Source organism: Somniosus microcephalus, chromosome 4, assembly GCF_052327205.1.
Source record: "Somniosus microcephalus isolate GS21.2 chromosome 4, FLI_Smic_1.0, whole genome shotgun sequence".
Classification (NCBI taxonomy): Eukaryota; Metazoa; Chordata; class Chondrichthyes; order Squaliformes; family Somniosidae; genus Somniosus; species Somniosus microcephalus.
This window is the reverse complement of record NC_140990.1, coordinates 183,346,057-183,362,042: the sequence shown is the minus strand read 5'-3', so window position 1 is coordinate 183,362,042 and position 15,986 is coordinate 183,346,057. Positions and strand designations below refer to the sequence as shown.

The following is a 15,986-nucleotide window of genomic DNA, read 5'->3' as shown; positions in this document are numbered from 1 at the left end:
ATGGGTTAGAGAACAGATGTGTGAGTGCATCCAGGAGTAACATAAATCACCTGGGCATGATTCACCAAAAGATATCAATCTGGTATCGATGTGAAAGTCGGGAAAGTTTAGTTAAGAATAGTTAATCGATAGCTTGGAGATGGTGGTGTCCTTGCCTACACTGAACAATAAGAAAACTGCATTTCCCGAGACATTGGGAACATGCAGGGGGAGATAAGCAAAGACCTCCAGATACCCTGCGATCTCTTGATAAGATAACATGAAAGTGCAGGAATGGCTTGTATTTATTGTCACGTGTGGCATGATCTTGGGATACCGGGGTGTGTGCAGATGTGATACTTTTCGTGTGAATTAACTAGTATGTGGAATGCATGATGTATATGAACTGAAGAACAGGTCTCAGACATGCTCAGTCATGCTGACAACAACATTACATGACATGATTAATGTGGCTCATTTATATAGCACCTTTAACGTAGTAAAACGTCTTAAGGCACGTCACAGGAGCATTATCAAAACAAAATTTGACACCGAGCCGCATAAGGAGATATTTGGGTGATGAGGTAGGTTTTAATGAGCATCTTAAAGAAGGAAAGAGAGGCGAAGAGGTTTACGGAGGGAATTCGAGAGCTTAGGGCCTTGGTAGCTGAAGGTACAACCGCCAATGGTGGAGTGATTAAAATCGGGGATGCTAAAGAGGCCAGAATTGGAGGAGCGCAGATATCTCGGAGGGGTGTAGGACTTGAGGAGATTACAGAGTTAGGGAGGGGCGAGGCCATAGAGAGATTTGTAAACAAGGATGAGAATTTTAAAATTGAGGTGTTGCTTAACCGGGAGTCAATGTAGGTCAGTGAGTGCTGGGGTGATGGATGAACGGGACTTGGTGCGAGTTAGGACACGAGCAGCCAAGTTTTGGATGACCACAAGTTTACGGTGGGTAGAATGTGGGAGGTCGGTTGGAGTGGGTTGGAATAGTCAAGTCTAGAGGTAACAAAGGCGTGGATGAGGGTTTCAGCAGCGGTTGAGCTGAGGCAGAGCGGAATTGGGCGATGTTATGGAGGTGGAAATAGGCGGCCTTAGTGATGGCGCTGACACATGCTCCACAGATAAACCGACTTTTTAATGAAATAATAAGGATAGAGTTAAACACACTGGGCCAACATTTGCGATCGGAGGCTTCCTGCGGGCGGGTGCCTCTGACCTGCAAAAATTCTACAAATGTACCTGGTGGTTCGGGAGATACGGAGGCTTACGATCCTGGGCCTCTCCGGGTCCGCGGAGGCAGAGGTCCCTGTATCCCAGGGATGTAGGCAGTTCGTAGGTGCCCCTGGGATCATGTGGGCCGTATGTACAGAACTCCAATAAGTATGAATGGGGGGTCACTTAAAAAATACATGAACACATGAAAAAAAAAATTTACATTACATATTTAAAATGAATTAAAATGCCATTTAATTAAATATTTTAAACAAAAATTTATGTTTTTACGGGGCTAAAAATAAATGTAACTTATTTAAGAGTATTTTTCATTCATAAATGTGTGATAACATTTTATTTTTCTATTTTTTAAAACTCTTATGCTGGTAAAAGCAGGTCTTCCCAGGCATAAGAATTTGATAGGCATTCAGCGGGCAGAAGTTGTGCAAATAGCGTCAACTCTCCACCCGCAGAGGCCCATCTGCTGGAGCTGCGGAGGATGCCTAAACCTGGAACTTGCGCCGCCCCGACGGGCGCGTACACACCTCGTACGTACCCATGGGGCTCGCAAAATACGGCCCAATGGTACCTGTCCGAGTGATAGAAATTTAAATTCAGGGTGAATCCCCAAAATGGAAATTTAAATTATCCACAAAATGGATAAAAGAGGATGGGAGGATTTTTTAAGTCCAGGTGATGATATGTTATGTAAAACAAATGGGTAGAAATTTGCTTGACAGAACAGATTGAGATACATATATGATGCTGATGAAATAATGTTTAGTGATGGCCTCATGTATATATTGAGACCATCGGAGCGGGGGTGGGAACTTTAAGGAGAGGGTTAATTCTTTACGTTAACGTTAGCATTTAATTGAGTTTCCGTTAGCCAAGTTCAGTAAAAGGGATTCCAGGCAGACAGTGTTTTAGTTGATAAGGAGATTCACCAGAGGCCAGGAACTGTCTGTTTGTTCAGCTTTGAGAGCTGCTATTGATCTCTCAGCAGTGAGATATCTATGGACATGGTTTGACCATCAAATCGCGAAGCGATGGCTTCAGATAGTGACTCCTCCGAGGACAGCTGTGGAATGTCCCTGTAGAGGGCCTTTGCCCCCTGTAACTGTCTCCCATTGAATGAGGTGATTGGCAGATCAGTCAAGGTGAAGGCCTGGGGAGTGACACTTGTTAAAATAGGAGTTATTGCAGCTAATTGAATGAGATAATGCTATGGAACATGTGACATGTAGCAGGGTGGAAAGAAAGGCTTAAAAGGTGAAAAGATACTTCAGAACTCGACAAGGCTTGGCCAGCAGGTCCGCTCAAGCCTGAGAACGGTGACGGGTGAATTCTGCGGCAGCTTGTACCATAAGTGTGTTAAGCATACGTGTAATGATTATTAATAATAATCATTGTATGCTTAATTCCGATAAAAGCCAATAACTGCCTTTGAAGCTTAATATCATAGAATCATAAAATCATAGAAATTTACGACAAAGAAGGAAGCCATTTGGCCCATGAGTCTGTGTGGCCGAAAAAGAGCTATCCAGCCAAATCCACTTTCCAGCTCTTGGTCTGCAGCCTTGTAGGTTATGGCACTTCAAGTGCATATCCAAGTACTTTTTAAATGCGATGAGGGTTTCTGCCTCTCCCACCCTTTCAGACAGTAAATTCCAGACCCCCACCACCGTCTGGGTGAAAAATGTTCTCCTCAACTCCCCTCTAATCCTTCTATCAATTACTTTAAATTTATACCCCCTAGTTATTGACCTCTCTGCTAAAGGAAATAGGTCCTTCCTATCCACTCTATCTAGGCCCTCATAATTTTATACACCTATCTTGATGAATTAGTTCTAAACTTATAAGTAAGAACACCCATTCCCTAAGAGATGGAATATAGATGTTGCCCATGTATGTTCATATGTCCAATACTATACAGTTATCTGAATTAAAATTTTCATTTGCCACTTATTTGCCCACTTACATATTTGATTGAACTCATCTGTCAGTTCCCAAATGCTTCTCTCTGATTTAACTGCCCCGCACCCAGCTCAATTTAGTACTGCCTGCAAATTTGACCAGTTTGTTTAGCTTTTCTGAACCCAAGTCATGAATGTGAATTAGAAACAATAGGGGACCCCCAACACTGATCCCTGGGCAGCTTATGGGAGTCATCAGAGCTGGGAGGCCTTAGTTAACTTCACAGTACGGTGCAATCAAGCATCATTAAGCTGATCAGCTAAAAGGATGTGGTTTTCATATAGCCGCATACTTTTGTTCGATTCTTTCCAGTGAGGTTTTAGCTCCTTCTGGATCTTTCTTCAGGTAGGTTTGATAAAAACCCAAGGATTTCAGAAATCCCATGTTCCATGAGACTGACATCTTGAACTTGATATACATGTTGTCAACTCTGTGACAAAGAAGAAACCATTAAAACATTCATTTATAATTTACATATTTTGTATCCTTGGGGGTAAAATCAGTCTTTGGCAAGAGCACAAATTGGGCAATAACAAATTGAGTGTCCGTTTTACACCCCGCCCAATTTCTTTTCCATTGAAAGAAAGAAAAGAGAAAGACTTGCATTTATATCGTGCCTTTCACGACCTGAGGACATCCCAAAGCACTTTACAGCCAATGAAGTATTTTAGGGAATGTAGTCACTATTGGGTAGGAGAGTGGCGAGATTAGCAGGAGAGTGGGGCATTGAAGCATTCCTCTGCCTCCCCCACCCACACCTGGATTTCCTTCACACCCAACCCCACCAGCTCTGCCCCTTCCCGCCCACGACATGTGAATGCAGGCGTTAGGGCGTGGGACTCAGTTTCCCATATCATGTCTGCCTATTACTGCCATTCCCTGGGACCATCTGGTGGAAGGTGGCAGTAGCCCTACCAATGGCCATAAGTGTCAAATTGCCACCAGAGGTAACATAACATAGTTATCACTAAACGTTGTAATATTCCGTCACACAGGATCCAGGTGCGAGAATGAGAAACCATATGATTTCATTTTTAATGGTTTCTGGAAGTTGGTGTTAAATTGGTGGTATGCATTATACATTTACCTCTCTTTGTCAGGGAAAGTGACAGCATCAAATACGTCTTTGTATTCATTCCATACTTTTTTATTCCTTTACTTTCATAGAAACATAGAAGATAGGAGCAGGAGTAGGCTATTTGGCCCCTCGAGCCTGCTCCGCCATTCAATGCGATCATGGCTGATCATCCAAATTCAGTACCCTGTCCCTGCTTTCTCCCCATATCCCTTGATCCCTTTAACCTTAAGAAATATATCTAACTCCTTCTTGAATATATTTAATGAATTGGCTTCTACTGCCTTCTGTGGTAGAGAATTCCACAGGTTCATCACTCTCTGGGTGAAGAAATTCCTCCTCATTTCTGTCCTAAATAGCTTACCTCTTTATCCTTATGTAAGAAGTCACACAACACCAGGTTATAGTCCAACAGTTTTATTTGAAATCACAAGCTTTCGGAGCGCTGCTCCTTCATCAGGTGAAGTGGAGAGATGCATAAAGACACAGCTTATATAGTCAGAGAATAATGCCAGATGATTACAGGTAATCTTTCTAACTGCCATTTATCACACCTCGGCAGAGAGATAATCACAGCAATCAAAGGTGTGAATGGTGTCCAAACAGGTCAGTCAGGAAAACATTACATCAAAGAACAATGAGGTGGGGTCACAAGGGGTCAAATGTTGCAGATGCTGGGGTCTATATGAAAAACAAAAAACAGACCAAAAAACTTTTTTTTTGCTGTAAATCACAGCAGGTCCGGCCGCATCTGTGTAGAGAGAACAAGCCAACGACGACTCGAGTCTGGATGACCCTACGTCAGGTGGGGTTACATGTAGCGTGACACGAACCCAAGATCCCAGTTGAAGCCATCCTCATGAGTGCGATACTTGGCTATCAGTTTCTGCTCTACGATTTTGCGTTGTCATGTGTCTCGAAGGCCGCCTTGGAGAATGCTTACCAGAAGATCGGAGGCTGAATGTCCATGACTGCTGAAGTGTTCCCTGACTGGGAGGGAACACTCCTGCCTGGCGATTGTTGCGCGTGTCCATTCATCCGTTGTCGCAGTGTCTGCATGGTCTCGCCGATGTACTATGCTCCGGGGCATTCTTTCCTGCAACATATGAGGTAGACAACGTTGGCCGAGTCACATGAGTATGTACCATGTACCTGGTGGGTGGTGTCCTCATGTGTGATGATGGTATCTGTGTTGATGATCTGGCATGTCTTGCAGAGGTTGCCGTGGCATCCTTCCTCATGTAAGGCGACCAAAACTGCACACAATACTCAAGATGTGGTCTCACCAAGGCCCTGTACAACTGCAGCAAGACATCCTTGTTCCTGTACTCAAACCCTCTCGCTACGAAGGCCAACATGCCATTTGCCTTCTTAACCGTCTGCTACACCTGCATGCTTACCTTCAGCGACTGGTGCACAAGGTCACCCAGGTCTCGTTGCACTCCCCTTTCTCCCAATCTATTGCCATTCAGATAATAATCTGCCTTCCTGTTTTTGCCACCAAAGTGGACAACCTCGCATTTATCCACGTTATATTGCATCTGCCATGCTTTTGCCCAAACACCCAACCTGTCCAAATCATCCTGGAGTTTCTCGGCATCCTCCTCACAGCACACATGCCCACCCAGCTTTGTGTCGTCTGCAAACTTGGAGATATTACATCTAGTTCCCTTGTCTAGATCATTAATATATATTGTGAATAGCTGGGGCCCAAGGACCGATCCCTGCGGTACTCCACTAGTCACTGCTTGCCACTCGGAAAAAGACCTGTTTATTCCAACTCTTTGCTTTCTGTCTGCCAACCAGTTCTCTATCCAAGTCAATACCTTGCCCCCAATCCCATGTGCCTTAACTTTACACACTAATCTCTTATGCGGGACCTTATCAAAAGCCTTCTGAAAGTCCAAATACACCACATCCACTGGTTCTCCCTTATCTATTTTACCAGTTACATCCTCAAAAAATTCCAGTAGATTAGTCAAGCACGATTTACCTTTTGTAAGTCCATGTTGACTTTGTCTGATCCTGTCACTGTTTTCCAAGTGCTCTGCTATTACATCTTTTATAATGGACTCTAGCATTTTCCCCACTACCGATATCAGGCTTACCGGTCTGTAATTCCCCATTTTCTCTCTACCACCTTTTTTGAATAGTGGGGTAACATTAGCTACCCTCCAATCCATGGGTACTGTTCCAGATTCCATCGAATGCTGGAAGATGATCAGCAAAGCATCAACTATTTCTAGGGCCAGTTCCTTAAGTACCCTAGGATGTAGATTATCAGGCCCTGGGGATTTAGCGGCCTTCAATCCCATCAATTTCCCTAACACCATTTCCCTACAAATACTGATTTCTTTCGGTTCCTCCCTTTCATCAGACCCTATGTTCCCCGACATCTCTGGGAGGTTATTTGTGTCTTCCTTTGTGAAGACAGAACCAAAATATGTATTTAATTGGTCTGCCATTTCTTTGTTCCCCATTATAAATTCCCCTGATTCTGACTGCAAGGGACCTACGCTTGACTTCACCAATCTTTTTCTCTTCACATATCTATAAAAGTTTTTACAGTCAGTTTTTATGTTCCCTGCCAGCTTACTCTCATATTCTATTTTCGCTTTCTTAATTAATCCCTTTGTCCTCCCTTGTTGAATCCTAAACTACTCTCAATCCTCAGGTTTACTGCTTTTTCTGGCCAATTTATATGTCCTCTCCTTGGATCTTATGCTATCCCTAATTTCCCTTGTTAGCCACGGTTGAGTCCCCTTTTTTGTTTTATTTTTATGCCAAACTGGGATGAACAAATTCTGTAGTTCATCCATGCGGTCTTTGAATGTTTGCCATTGCCTATCCACCGTCAACCCTTTGAGTGACATTCCCTAATCAATCCTACCCAACTCGTGCCTCAGACCATCGTAGTTTCCTTTATTTAAATTTAGGACCCTAGTCTCTGAGTCGACTACTTCATTCTCCATCTTAATGAAGAATTCGATCATATTATGATCGCTCCGACCCAAGGGGCCTCGTACAACAAGATTGCTAATTAATCCTTTCTCGTTACATAATACCCAGTCTAAGATGGCCTGATCTCTGGTTGGTTCCTCGACATATTGGTTCAGGAAACCATCCCTTAAACACTCCAGGAATTCTTCCTCCACAGTATTGTTACTAATTTGGTTAGCCCAATCGATATGTAGATTAAAGTCACCCATGATGACTGCTGTGCCCTTATTGCACGCTTCTCTAATTTCCCTTTTAATGCCGTCCCCAACCTCCGCATTACTGTTTGGAGGTCTACATACCACTCCCACTAACGTTTTCTGCCCCTTGGTATTTCTCAGTTCTACCCATACAGATTCCACATCATCAGAGCTAATATCCTTCCTTACAATTGTGTTAATCCATTCTTTAAATAGCAATGCTACCCCACCTCCCTTTCCTTTTTGCCTATCTTTCTTCAATATTGAATACCCCTGGATGTTGAGTTCCCAGCCTTGGCCACCCTGCAGCCATGTTTCCGTAATCCCAATCAAATCGTATTTGTTTACCTCTATTTGCGCAGCTAATTCATCCACCTTATTACGAATGCTCCTCGCATTAAGACACAAAGCCTTCAGGCTTGTTTTTTTAATGCTCTTAGACCTATTAGAATTATTATTTACTGTGGCCATGTTTGATTTAAACCATTGATTTCTCTGACTGCCACTTTTGTTTTTCTCCTTCCTATCTTTTGCTTTTATCCTTGTTTCCCTTTCCTCTATCCCCTTGCTCAGGTTTCCAACCCCCTGCCATTTTAGTTTAAACCCTCCCCCAGAGCACTAGCAAACACTCCCCCTAGGACATCGGTCCCGGCCCTGCCCAGGTGCAAACCATCTGGTTTGAACTGGTCCCACCTCCCCCAGAACCGGTTCCAATGTCCCAGGAACTTGAATCCCTCCCCCTTGCACCATTCCTCTAGCCACGTATTCATCTGAAATATCCTTCTATTTCTATTCTTTCCAGTCCACTTTAGCCAGTTCTGCCCTCATTGCCTTTGTTTAAGATCAGGACACTGGTTTGGGATACAACTTTCTCACCCTCCAACTGAATTTGAAATTCAACCATGCTATGATCACTCTTTCCTAGAGGATCCTTTACTATGAGATCATTTATTAATTATGTCTCATTACATAGTATCAGATCCAAGATAGCCTGCTCCCTGGTTGGTTCCATTACATGCTGTTCCAGGAAAACATCCCAGATGCATTCTATGAACTCCTCCTCTAGGCTAGCATGGCCAGTTTGATTTGTCCAATCAATATGGCGATTAAAATCACCCATTTTAAAGGCTGGGCTTTGCATTCCAAACAAGCCTCCTGTTACAGCTTGCTGGTGTTGGGCCTGAGGAATTATGTCTGGTTCTTACTAGGGGTTGCCAACCCTCCAGGATTGCACTGGAGTCTCCAGGAATTCAAGATTGATCTTCCCGATGCTGCTGTGAGCAAACACAGGCAAAAAATCATAGGGCATTAAAAATAAAAATGTTGGTATTGTTTATTTTCTTTGAACACTTGTGTTTATTAGTTATAAAATTATGGGAGTTGGGGAAAAAGGCTGTTTGACTGGGCGGGCAATTGGAGGCGGGAGGTCGTGTGATGAAATCTCTAGGTATAGATCCAAGCAGAGTTGGCAACCCTAGTTTTTACACCAAGCTGGCCCACAGGTAGGTCCTGGGGCAGGGAGGAGGGGGCAGGCACAAGCAGGAGAGGGCGAGATGGGTCGGAGTTATCCTGCTTTATTTTTGTGAGTCAGGAGGAGTACAAACAATATAACATTGAAGAGGTTTTGGGGCCATTTTTTGGGAAGTGGCCAATGACAGTCGCTTTAAGGGTGGCTTCTTCTTTTCATGTATTCTCGCTGTTTCCTTTGGGGAACAGTGTGAAGTAGTGGAAGGATTCACAGACTGATTAACAGTCTGTCTGGCTGCATTGACGCTCCTTCCATGGCTGTAACCATCTTTATACCTGCCAATAGGGTGGTCAGTCCTATACAGCAGGGGGGTTTTATGGGTTCCCACAACCGATATGATGGGGGTTCGGAACCTGCACCTTCTGGCCCAGAGGCAAAATTGCTACCACTGCGGCAAAGGCTACCTCCCAGGGCAGCTGCTAAAGATGCTCAATGCCAGGACACACGGATGCAGCGTGCGCGGTGCGAGCCCCGCCCACATGTCCCTTAAAATTATAATCGGTCAGCTGTGACTCACTAGGTAGCAGACTTGCCTCTGAGTCAGAAGACTGTGGGTCCACGTCCCACTCCAGGGACTTGAGCACATAAAGCTAGGCTGACACTCCAGTGTAGTGCTGAGGGAATGCTGCACTGTCGGAGGTGCCGTCTTTCGGATGAGACGTTAAACTGAGGCCTCATCTGCTCTCTCAGGTGCATGTAATAGATCCCAAGGCACTATTTCAAAGAAGAGCAGAGGAGTTATCCCTGGTGTCCTGGACAATATTTATCCCTTAATCAACATAACAAAAAGCACAGATTATCTGGTCATTATCACGTTGCTGTTTGTGGGAGCTTGCTATTTCAAATTGGCTGCCACATTTCCCACATTACAACAGTGACTACACTCCAAAAGTACTTAATTTGCTGTAAAGTGCTTTGAGACGTCCGGTGGTCGTAAAAGGCGCTATAGAAATGTAAGTTCTCTCTTTAGGTGCCAGTACTCCCACAGAGTGGGAACACGAGTTGCATAATTAAAGACCTCCTGCCTAAAACAGGCGGGCACTCTGGCCACCTCAGGGAAGGCCCCTTCAAAATAGCAGCAGCCGGAGCAAGTGGTTAATGGGTCGATAAGTCTACAACTCACATTTCGAGGCCGTTACCATCCTGCTAGTGCTGATATCGGACAGTTACAAATAGCCCGAATGCTTTCCTAGACACCAGGAGAAATCCCTGCTCCTTTTCCAAAAGTTCTAACAGAACAGGCTAATGGGACCTCAGTTTAACAACACATCTGAAAGTCGGTGCTTCTAGCAGCACTCCCTCAGTACTGCACTTAGGTTGTAAGCTCAAATCTGCAGTGGATCATGTAGGATCGATTCCTCCTCCCCAACGGTAAAAATATTGGACTATGAAATATAAAAACCCAGAAGTGCACAGACCGCAAAAAGAGCTGGGCAATAAAGGGTTAATTCAAACATTGCGGCCGAATTGCCGTACGAAGGTTTTCTGTCTCGGGAAAATACAAGAACATTCCCATATTCATGTACCTTAAGGGGTTACATTGTCTACCTTAGACCGTGGCCCCCGAATAACCAGTTTCAGTGCAGGCCTAGGCAATGGACCAGGCCTCGAACCTTTTGAATATGAATGCTAACAGAAACCAACAACTTCACATATGCAGTCACTTTGGAAAGGTTGCATTGTCAGAAAGGTATCGCAAATCAATGGACAATACCAGGAACAATTCACACATTTTGATATGGCCATCGTATGCTCAGGAAGGGGCCAGGAAATACAGCAAGTTGGTTTTGGTTTAAAGTAAGGTCACTTCAAAGACAGTGGGCAGGATTTTCATTGGGCCGCGGAGGCGGGATTGGAGGCGTGTGGGGGTTAAAATCTCGAAATCGGGGGGCACGAACCCATCCCGCTCCCAACCTGCCTCCATGCCAGTTTCAAAGGAGGTGGGTACCCGACCCGCACTGGGACCCGCCTCCCCGAGGCGGAAAGGGGATTAGTGCCAATTAACTGCCTGTTAACAGGTAGTTAACAGGCAGTTTTTAGCCTAATCTCTATTTTCATTCTTGAAGTGTGGGATTCCCGACGGCTCCAAACCACGCCAAGTTAGCGAGGTGGGCCGTCGGGCTGAAGGGCTTGGAGGGGTCGAGATGTGCGGTGTTCAGGTGAGTGATGGGTGCATGAGTGCAGAGGTAAGTGTGTTTGGTGTGTTTAAAGAAGCTTTACTTACCTTTACAGACTTCCTTCCTTCAGGTCTTGGGAGTCCCTCATCTCACTGGCACAGAAAGCAGAATGGCCGCGAGCTGTCAAAAATTGCAGCATTCAGCTTTCTGTTCCGGAGAGATCTCTAAATCATCCTGAGAGGAAGGAATTAACTTGGAGTACAGATTGTCAGTGTTTGACAGCTTCAAACAGCTGTCGAATGCTGATATTTCATCTGTCAAAAGGTCTTGACAGATGAAATGTCAATCTGTGACGTCACCTGTTGTCGGGTGGCTCTTAATTGGCCTGCTGAGCCCACTGGGCGGGCTCAACAAGGTCAATCAAGTCAAAATCACGTGGGTTGGCTACAACTCGATGGAGGCGGGACTACAACCCCAAAAGTTGTAGTCCCGCCTCCTACCCGCCTCCTCAATGAAAATCCAGCCCAGTGTGTGGGAAGCCAACGGCAGAACAGCGAACAGAAAGATTCTGGCCTACAATCAACTCCAAGAGACAGCCGATCAGGAGTGGTGATTGTATGTTTCAGTCAAATCATAGAGGGGGCTTTTGTGATTGAGTCTGAGTAAGTTTGTGAGTTTCAGTCAGATCACAATAAGGGCTTTGTGATTGAGTCTGGGTAACTTTATATGTAACAGTCAAATCGCGGGCGGGTTTAACTGTGTCATATTGTGTCGATGCAAATGACCCTTGCGTAGGTGTTTGTTGTTAAATCTGTGAGTTGTTCAAGTAATTAATACTCAGACGTAATCAGTAACAATAAAACAGGTCTTTACTGGTTGGAGGTAGGGACTATTCGTAGGTCTTTACTTTATGCCCACAGGCGGGAACTGAGGGGAGATCAGTACCCACAGTACTATTTATACCCCTATGGCCAGGAGTGGTACTGCGTATCACTACGCCCAACAAGTAGTGCAGTCCTGTCCATAGGTTCAAAGTAGCACACATATTACATACACAACATTTGTATTTTGGGGTTGTTAGCCTGAGATAAATCGTAGGGATTTATACTGGGGAAGTAATTGTGTGTGTGTGTTCAATAAACGAACGAATCAAAGGTTGAGCCAAAACCCTGTGCCGTGTGTATTTTATTCTTATAAATCCTGACGTCCAAGAACTGTGTGTAATCAGAGAAAACCCCTTACAACAGGGAACCTGTCACCTTCTGACTCAGAGGTGAGAGTATTGTCCAGAGGTGAGAGTATTGTCCAGAGGTGAGCGTATTGTCCAGAGGTGAGCGTATTGTCCAGAGGTGAGAGTACGACCCAGAGGTGAGAGTATTGTCCAGAGGTGAGCGTATTGTCCAGAGGTGAGAGTATTGTCCAGAGGTGAGAGTACGACCCAGAGGTGAGAGTATTGTCCAGAGGTGAGAGTATTGTCCAGAGGTGAGAGTATTGTCCAGAGGTGAGAGTATTGTCCAGAGGTGAGAGTACTACAAACAGCCCAACATTTCACTACTAAATTCTATTAATACTTCTCATCATGAAAAAAACTAAGGTTTTGTGGCGGAGCCACTAAGGGACTCCGATCAAATGTATATAATTCCCTTTAACAGTGTGTTAACTACAGCCTGAGTCTGTACCCTTGTATATACTGTTTGCATGTACAGAGCGCGGTTCCTTTAAGAGCACGGGCAAATGCGATGACGTCACGCTGTTCATCATGTGATCCCCCAACGGTGGGAAAAACGTGATGACGTCATGACGCCAACCACGGGACCGCCCTAGCAGTCCTTGTGGAGCCACTGAACTGACTAGACCTGTTTTCGTAGTTCTCGTGTATTGGCTTGTTAAACTCCGTTTGTTTTATATTAAACATTGTTTGTTGATCACCTGAGTTGACCTCAGTCTCTTGGTAGGAACTAGACATTCCTACATTGGTGACCCCGACTTTTGCGAACAGTTTTCGCAGAAGGAATGCAGCATGGAAACAAACGCCATTGCATTGAAGCTACCGCAATTCTGGGAGCAGCAAGTGACCTCGTGGTTCGTCCAGGTCGAAGCCCAGTTTGCACTACGGAACATCGTTGCGGATCAGACCCGTTACTTTTACGTGGTCTCCGCACTCGACAGCTCCACCGCCTCGCGGATCGTCAGCCTGCTCGAGAACCCCCCCGGACGACGGCAAGTATGAAGCGATCAAGGCGCGGTTATTACAGGTCTTCGGGCTCACGAAGTCGGAGCGCGCCCTCGGACTGCTCGCTATGCCTGGCCTTGGGGACTCCAAGCCGTCTGAACTCATGAGCCAAATGCTTATGCTCCTTGGCTCTGAACCGCAATGCTTCCTCTTCAGGGAGCTATTCCTCAGTCAGCTACCGGAGCAAGTCCAGGCTGCCCTGGCCCTGTCTGAAGTCACAGACTGCGCAGTGCTTGCTGCTGAAGCGGATAAGATTTTCGCGGTGATGCAGCAATACTGCGCTGCCACGAGGCGCCCATCCCCCACGGACGCCGCCCCAGCCCCTCAGCCTGCAGGGCTGTGCTTCTACCACACGCTGTTTGGCGCGAAAGCCAATTCTGGGGGGGGCGCATGTGGCGGAGCCACTAAGGGACTCCGATCAAAAGTATATAATTCCCTTTAACAGTGTGTTAACTACAGCCTGAACCTGTACCCTTGTATATACTGTTTGCATGTACAGAGCGCGGTCCCTTTAAGAGCGCGGGCAAACGCGATGACGTCATGCCGTTCATCACGTGATCCCCAACGGCGGGAAAAACATGATGACATCATGACGCGAACCACGGGACCGCCCTAGCAGTCCTCGTGGAGCCTCCGAACTGACTAGACCTGTTTTCGTAGTTCTCGTGTATTGGTTTGTTAAACTCTGTTTGTTTTATATTAAACATCGTTTGTTGATCGCCTGAGTCAAGCTCAGTCTCCTGATAGGAACTAGACATTCCTACAGTTTCATTTTACATTTTTTTGTGTGTATTTTACGCCTGCCTTTAAAGCCTACTGGAAAATAGTTAAAGGCAATATCATACATCTAAAGCTGTTGGTATGAATCCAAGTGGAACAGATTGGATGCTTGAAAAGAAAGACTTAGGGGGAGAAATTCCCCATGAGGGGCATTTGATGCGCTAACGTTTTCAAACATTTGAAAAATTCCCATTTCTTGCTCCAAGAGGGAAGTGGAACTAAATCAAGTGTTCCTCTTGCCTCTTGGAGTGCAAGAGGCGGGGAATGTCCCAATCCGGGGCGATGTGCTCAGCAGTGTCATGAGTGTCCATGCTTGGTGCTGCCGCGTTGCAGGGGCTCTTCCCTCAATTAAAGGGAAGGGTACCCCGCTGCGAGCTCTGCATTTTTTTCAGCATCTGCTGAAGCACCAGGGTGCGGGAGGGACACGCGATCAACACAGCACTCAAGCTGAGTGCCGGGCTGACCAATGCTCAGAAATTATATATTTTTTAAATCGGCTTTTTTTTTACGTCGGCCGGCCACCGCGCCTTTAAATGGTGCTCCGCGAGCGCCCGGCCTCACTGTTCACGACCCCTGCAGTAGTCGGTAACATCGCCCGCCGCAGCTGCGGGGTGCGAGGGGGAATTTTTCTCCCGAGGTGCGACCGGAGTGCTGGGCCCGTCATGATCTCCAGGTGCAGAAGGTTGGGGCGCTACCCGGTAGCGCTGCTGCTAATCTCCCGCGGAATTTCGTGGGAGGCGCGGTTAGCGCCTCGGGGGGGGCGAAATTAGCGCCTTCCACCAGAGGCGCTATCGATGGGAATTTCACCCCCTTACATTTATAGAGCGTCTTTCGTGGCCTGAGGACGTCAATCAATGAAGTACTTTTGAAGTGTAGTCACTGTTATAATGTGGGAAACACAGCAGCCAATTTGTGCCTAGCAAGGTCCCACAAACAGCAATGAGATAAATGACCAGATCATCTCTTTTAGTGATGTTGGCCAGAGCACTGAGGAGAACTCCCCTGCTCTTCATCGAAATAGTACCATGAGATCTTTCTTGTCCACCGGAGAGAGTAGACGGGGTCTCATCCGAAAGTTGGAACCTCTAACAGTGCAGTTCTCACTCAGTACTGCACTGGAGTGTCAGCCTAGATTATGTGTTCAAGTCTCTAGAGTGGGACTGGAACCCTTGTCCTTCTGAGTCAGATGCGAGATTGCTGATTTTAGGACCGGGGGCTCCAGTGAGTCACATTCTCACCTTTCTCTGCAGGTAGTTGAGGACGAGCTTCTGGATTTCAACAGGTGAAGGGAGCCTGTACTTCTGATACAGGGCAGCATGTTCCTGCTCCTCAAAAAAACGTGCAGCCATGATCGTGTAGCATCGAGCAACTGAACGTCTGTTAAGTCTTGGTTACTCTCGTCTTAAATACATCTGAGGGACCATACTTGCATTAATAAAAGTCCAACTGTCAGAAAGGCCACTTCGTGGGAATGTTGTATTCCTCGATCAATGTTGCTGCGAATTAGGAATGTGTGTTGACTTAAAAGCAATAATTAATCATTAGTATCTGTTTTGAGCGTGACCTTATTTTAATTGAGTTTCTATTAACAATACCAAGCCAGCAAAAGATTCTTGGAAGCGCAATTGGACGCCTGTCAGACCTACTATACGTTGGCTTCTAACATTCCACTGGGCATGTGACAATGTCTGCCACAAATTCGGGCGTGCTCAGATTTCAGATTCTTTGGCACAGTCCTTAAACACAAAGTCAGCATCGAAAGAAAACACGTTAAGGCTTAAATGTACTTGATAAATAGCTAATGTTTATTGTATTGATGTCCCTTTCACATAAGTAAAATCAGAATCTTAAACTTTTTTTGTGAGAGGTTACACATCTCCTG

The 15,986-nt window shown here is 45.6% G+C and overlaps 1 protein-coding gene across 1 annotated transcript in view; it reads right to left on the bottom strand.

The window, feature by feature from the left end:
* Positions 1 to 4,692: 4,692 nt before the first annotated feature.
* The window catches only part of LOC147120052 (putative methyltransferase DDB_G0268948), a 174,044-nt gene continuing 162,750 nt past the window's right edge, over positions 4,693 to 15,986 (bottom strand). The window contains exon 6 of the mRNA XM_085985568.1: positions 4,693 to 5,345. Coding sequence (XP_085841694.1) covers positions 5,324 to 5,345 — 22 coding nt within the window. The 3' untranslated portion in view covers positions 4,693 to 5,323. The remainder of the gene's footprint in view (positions 5,346 to 15,986) is intronic.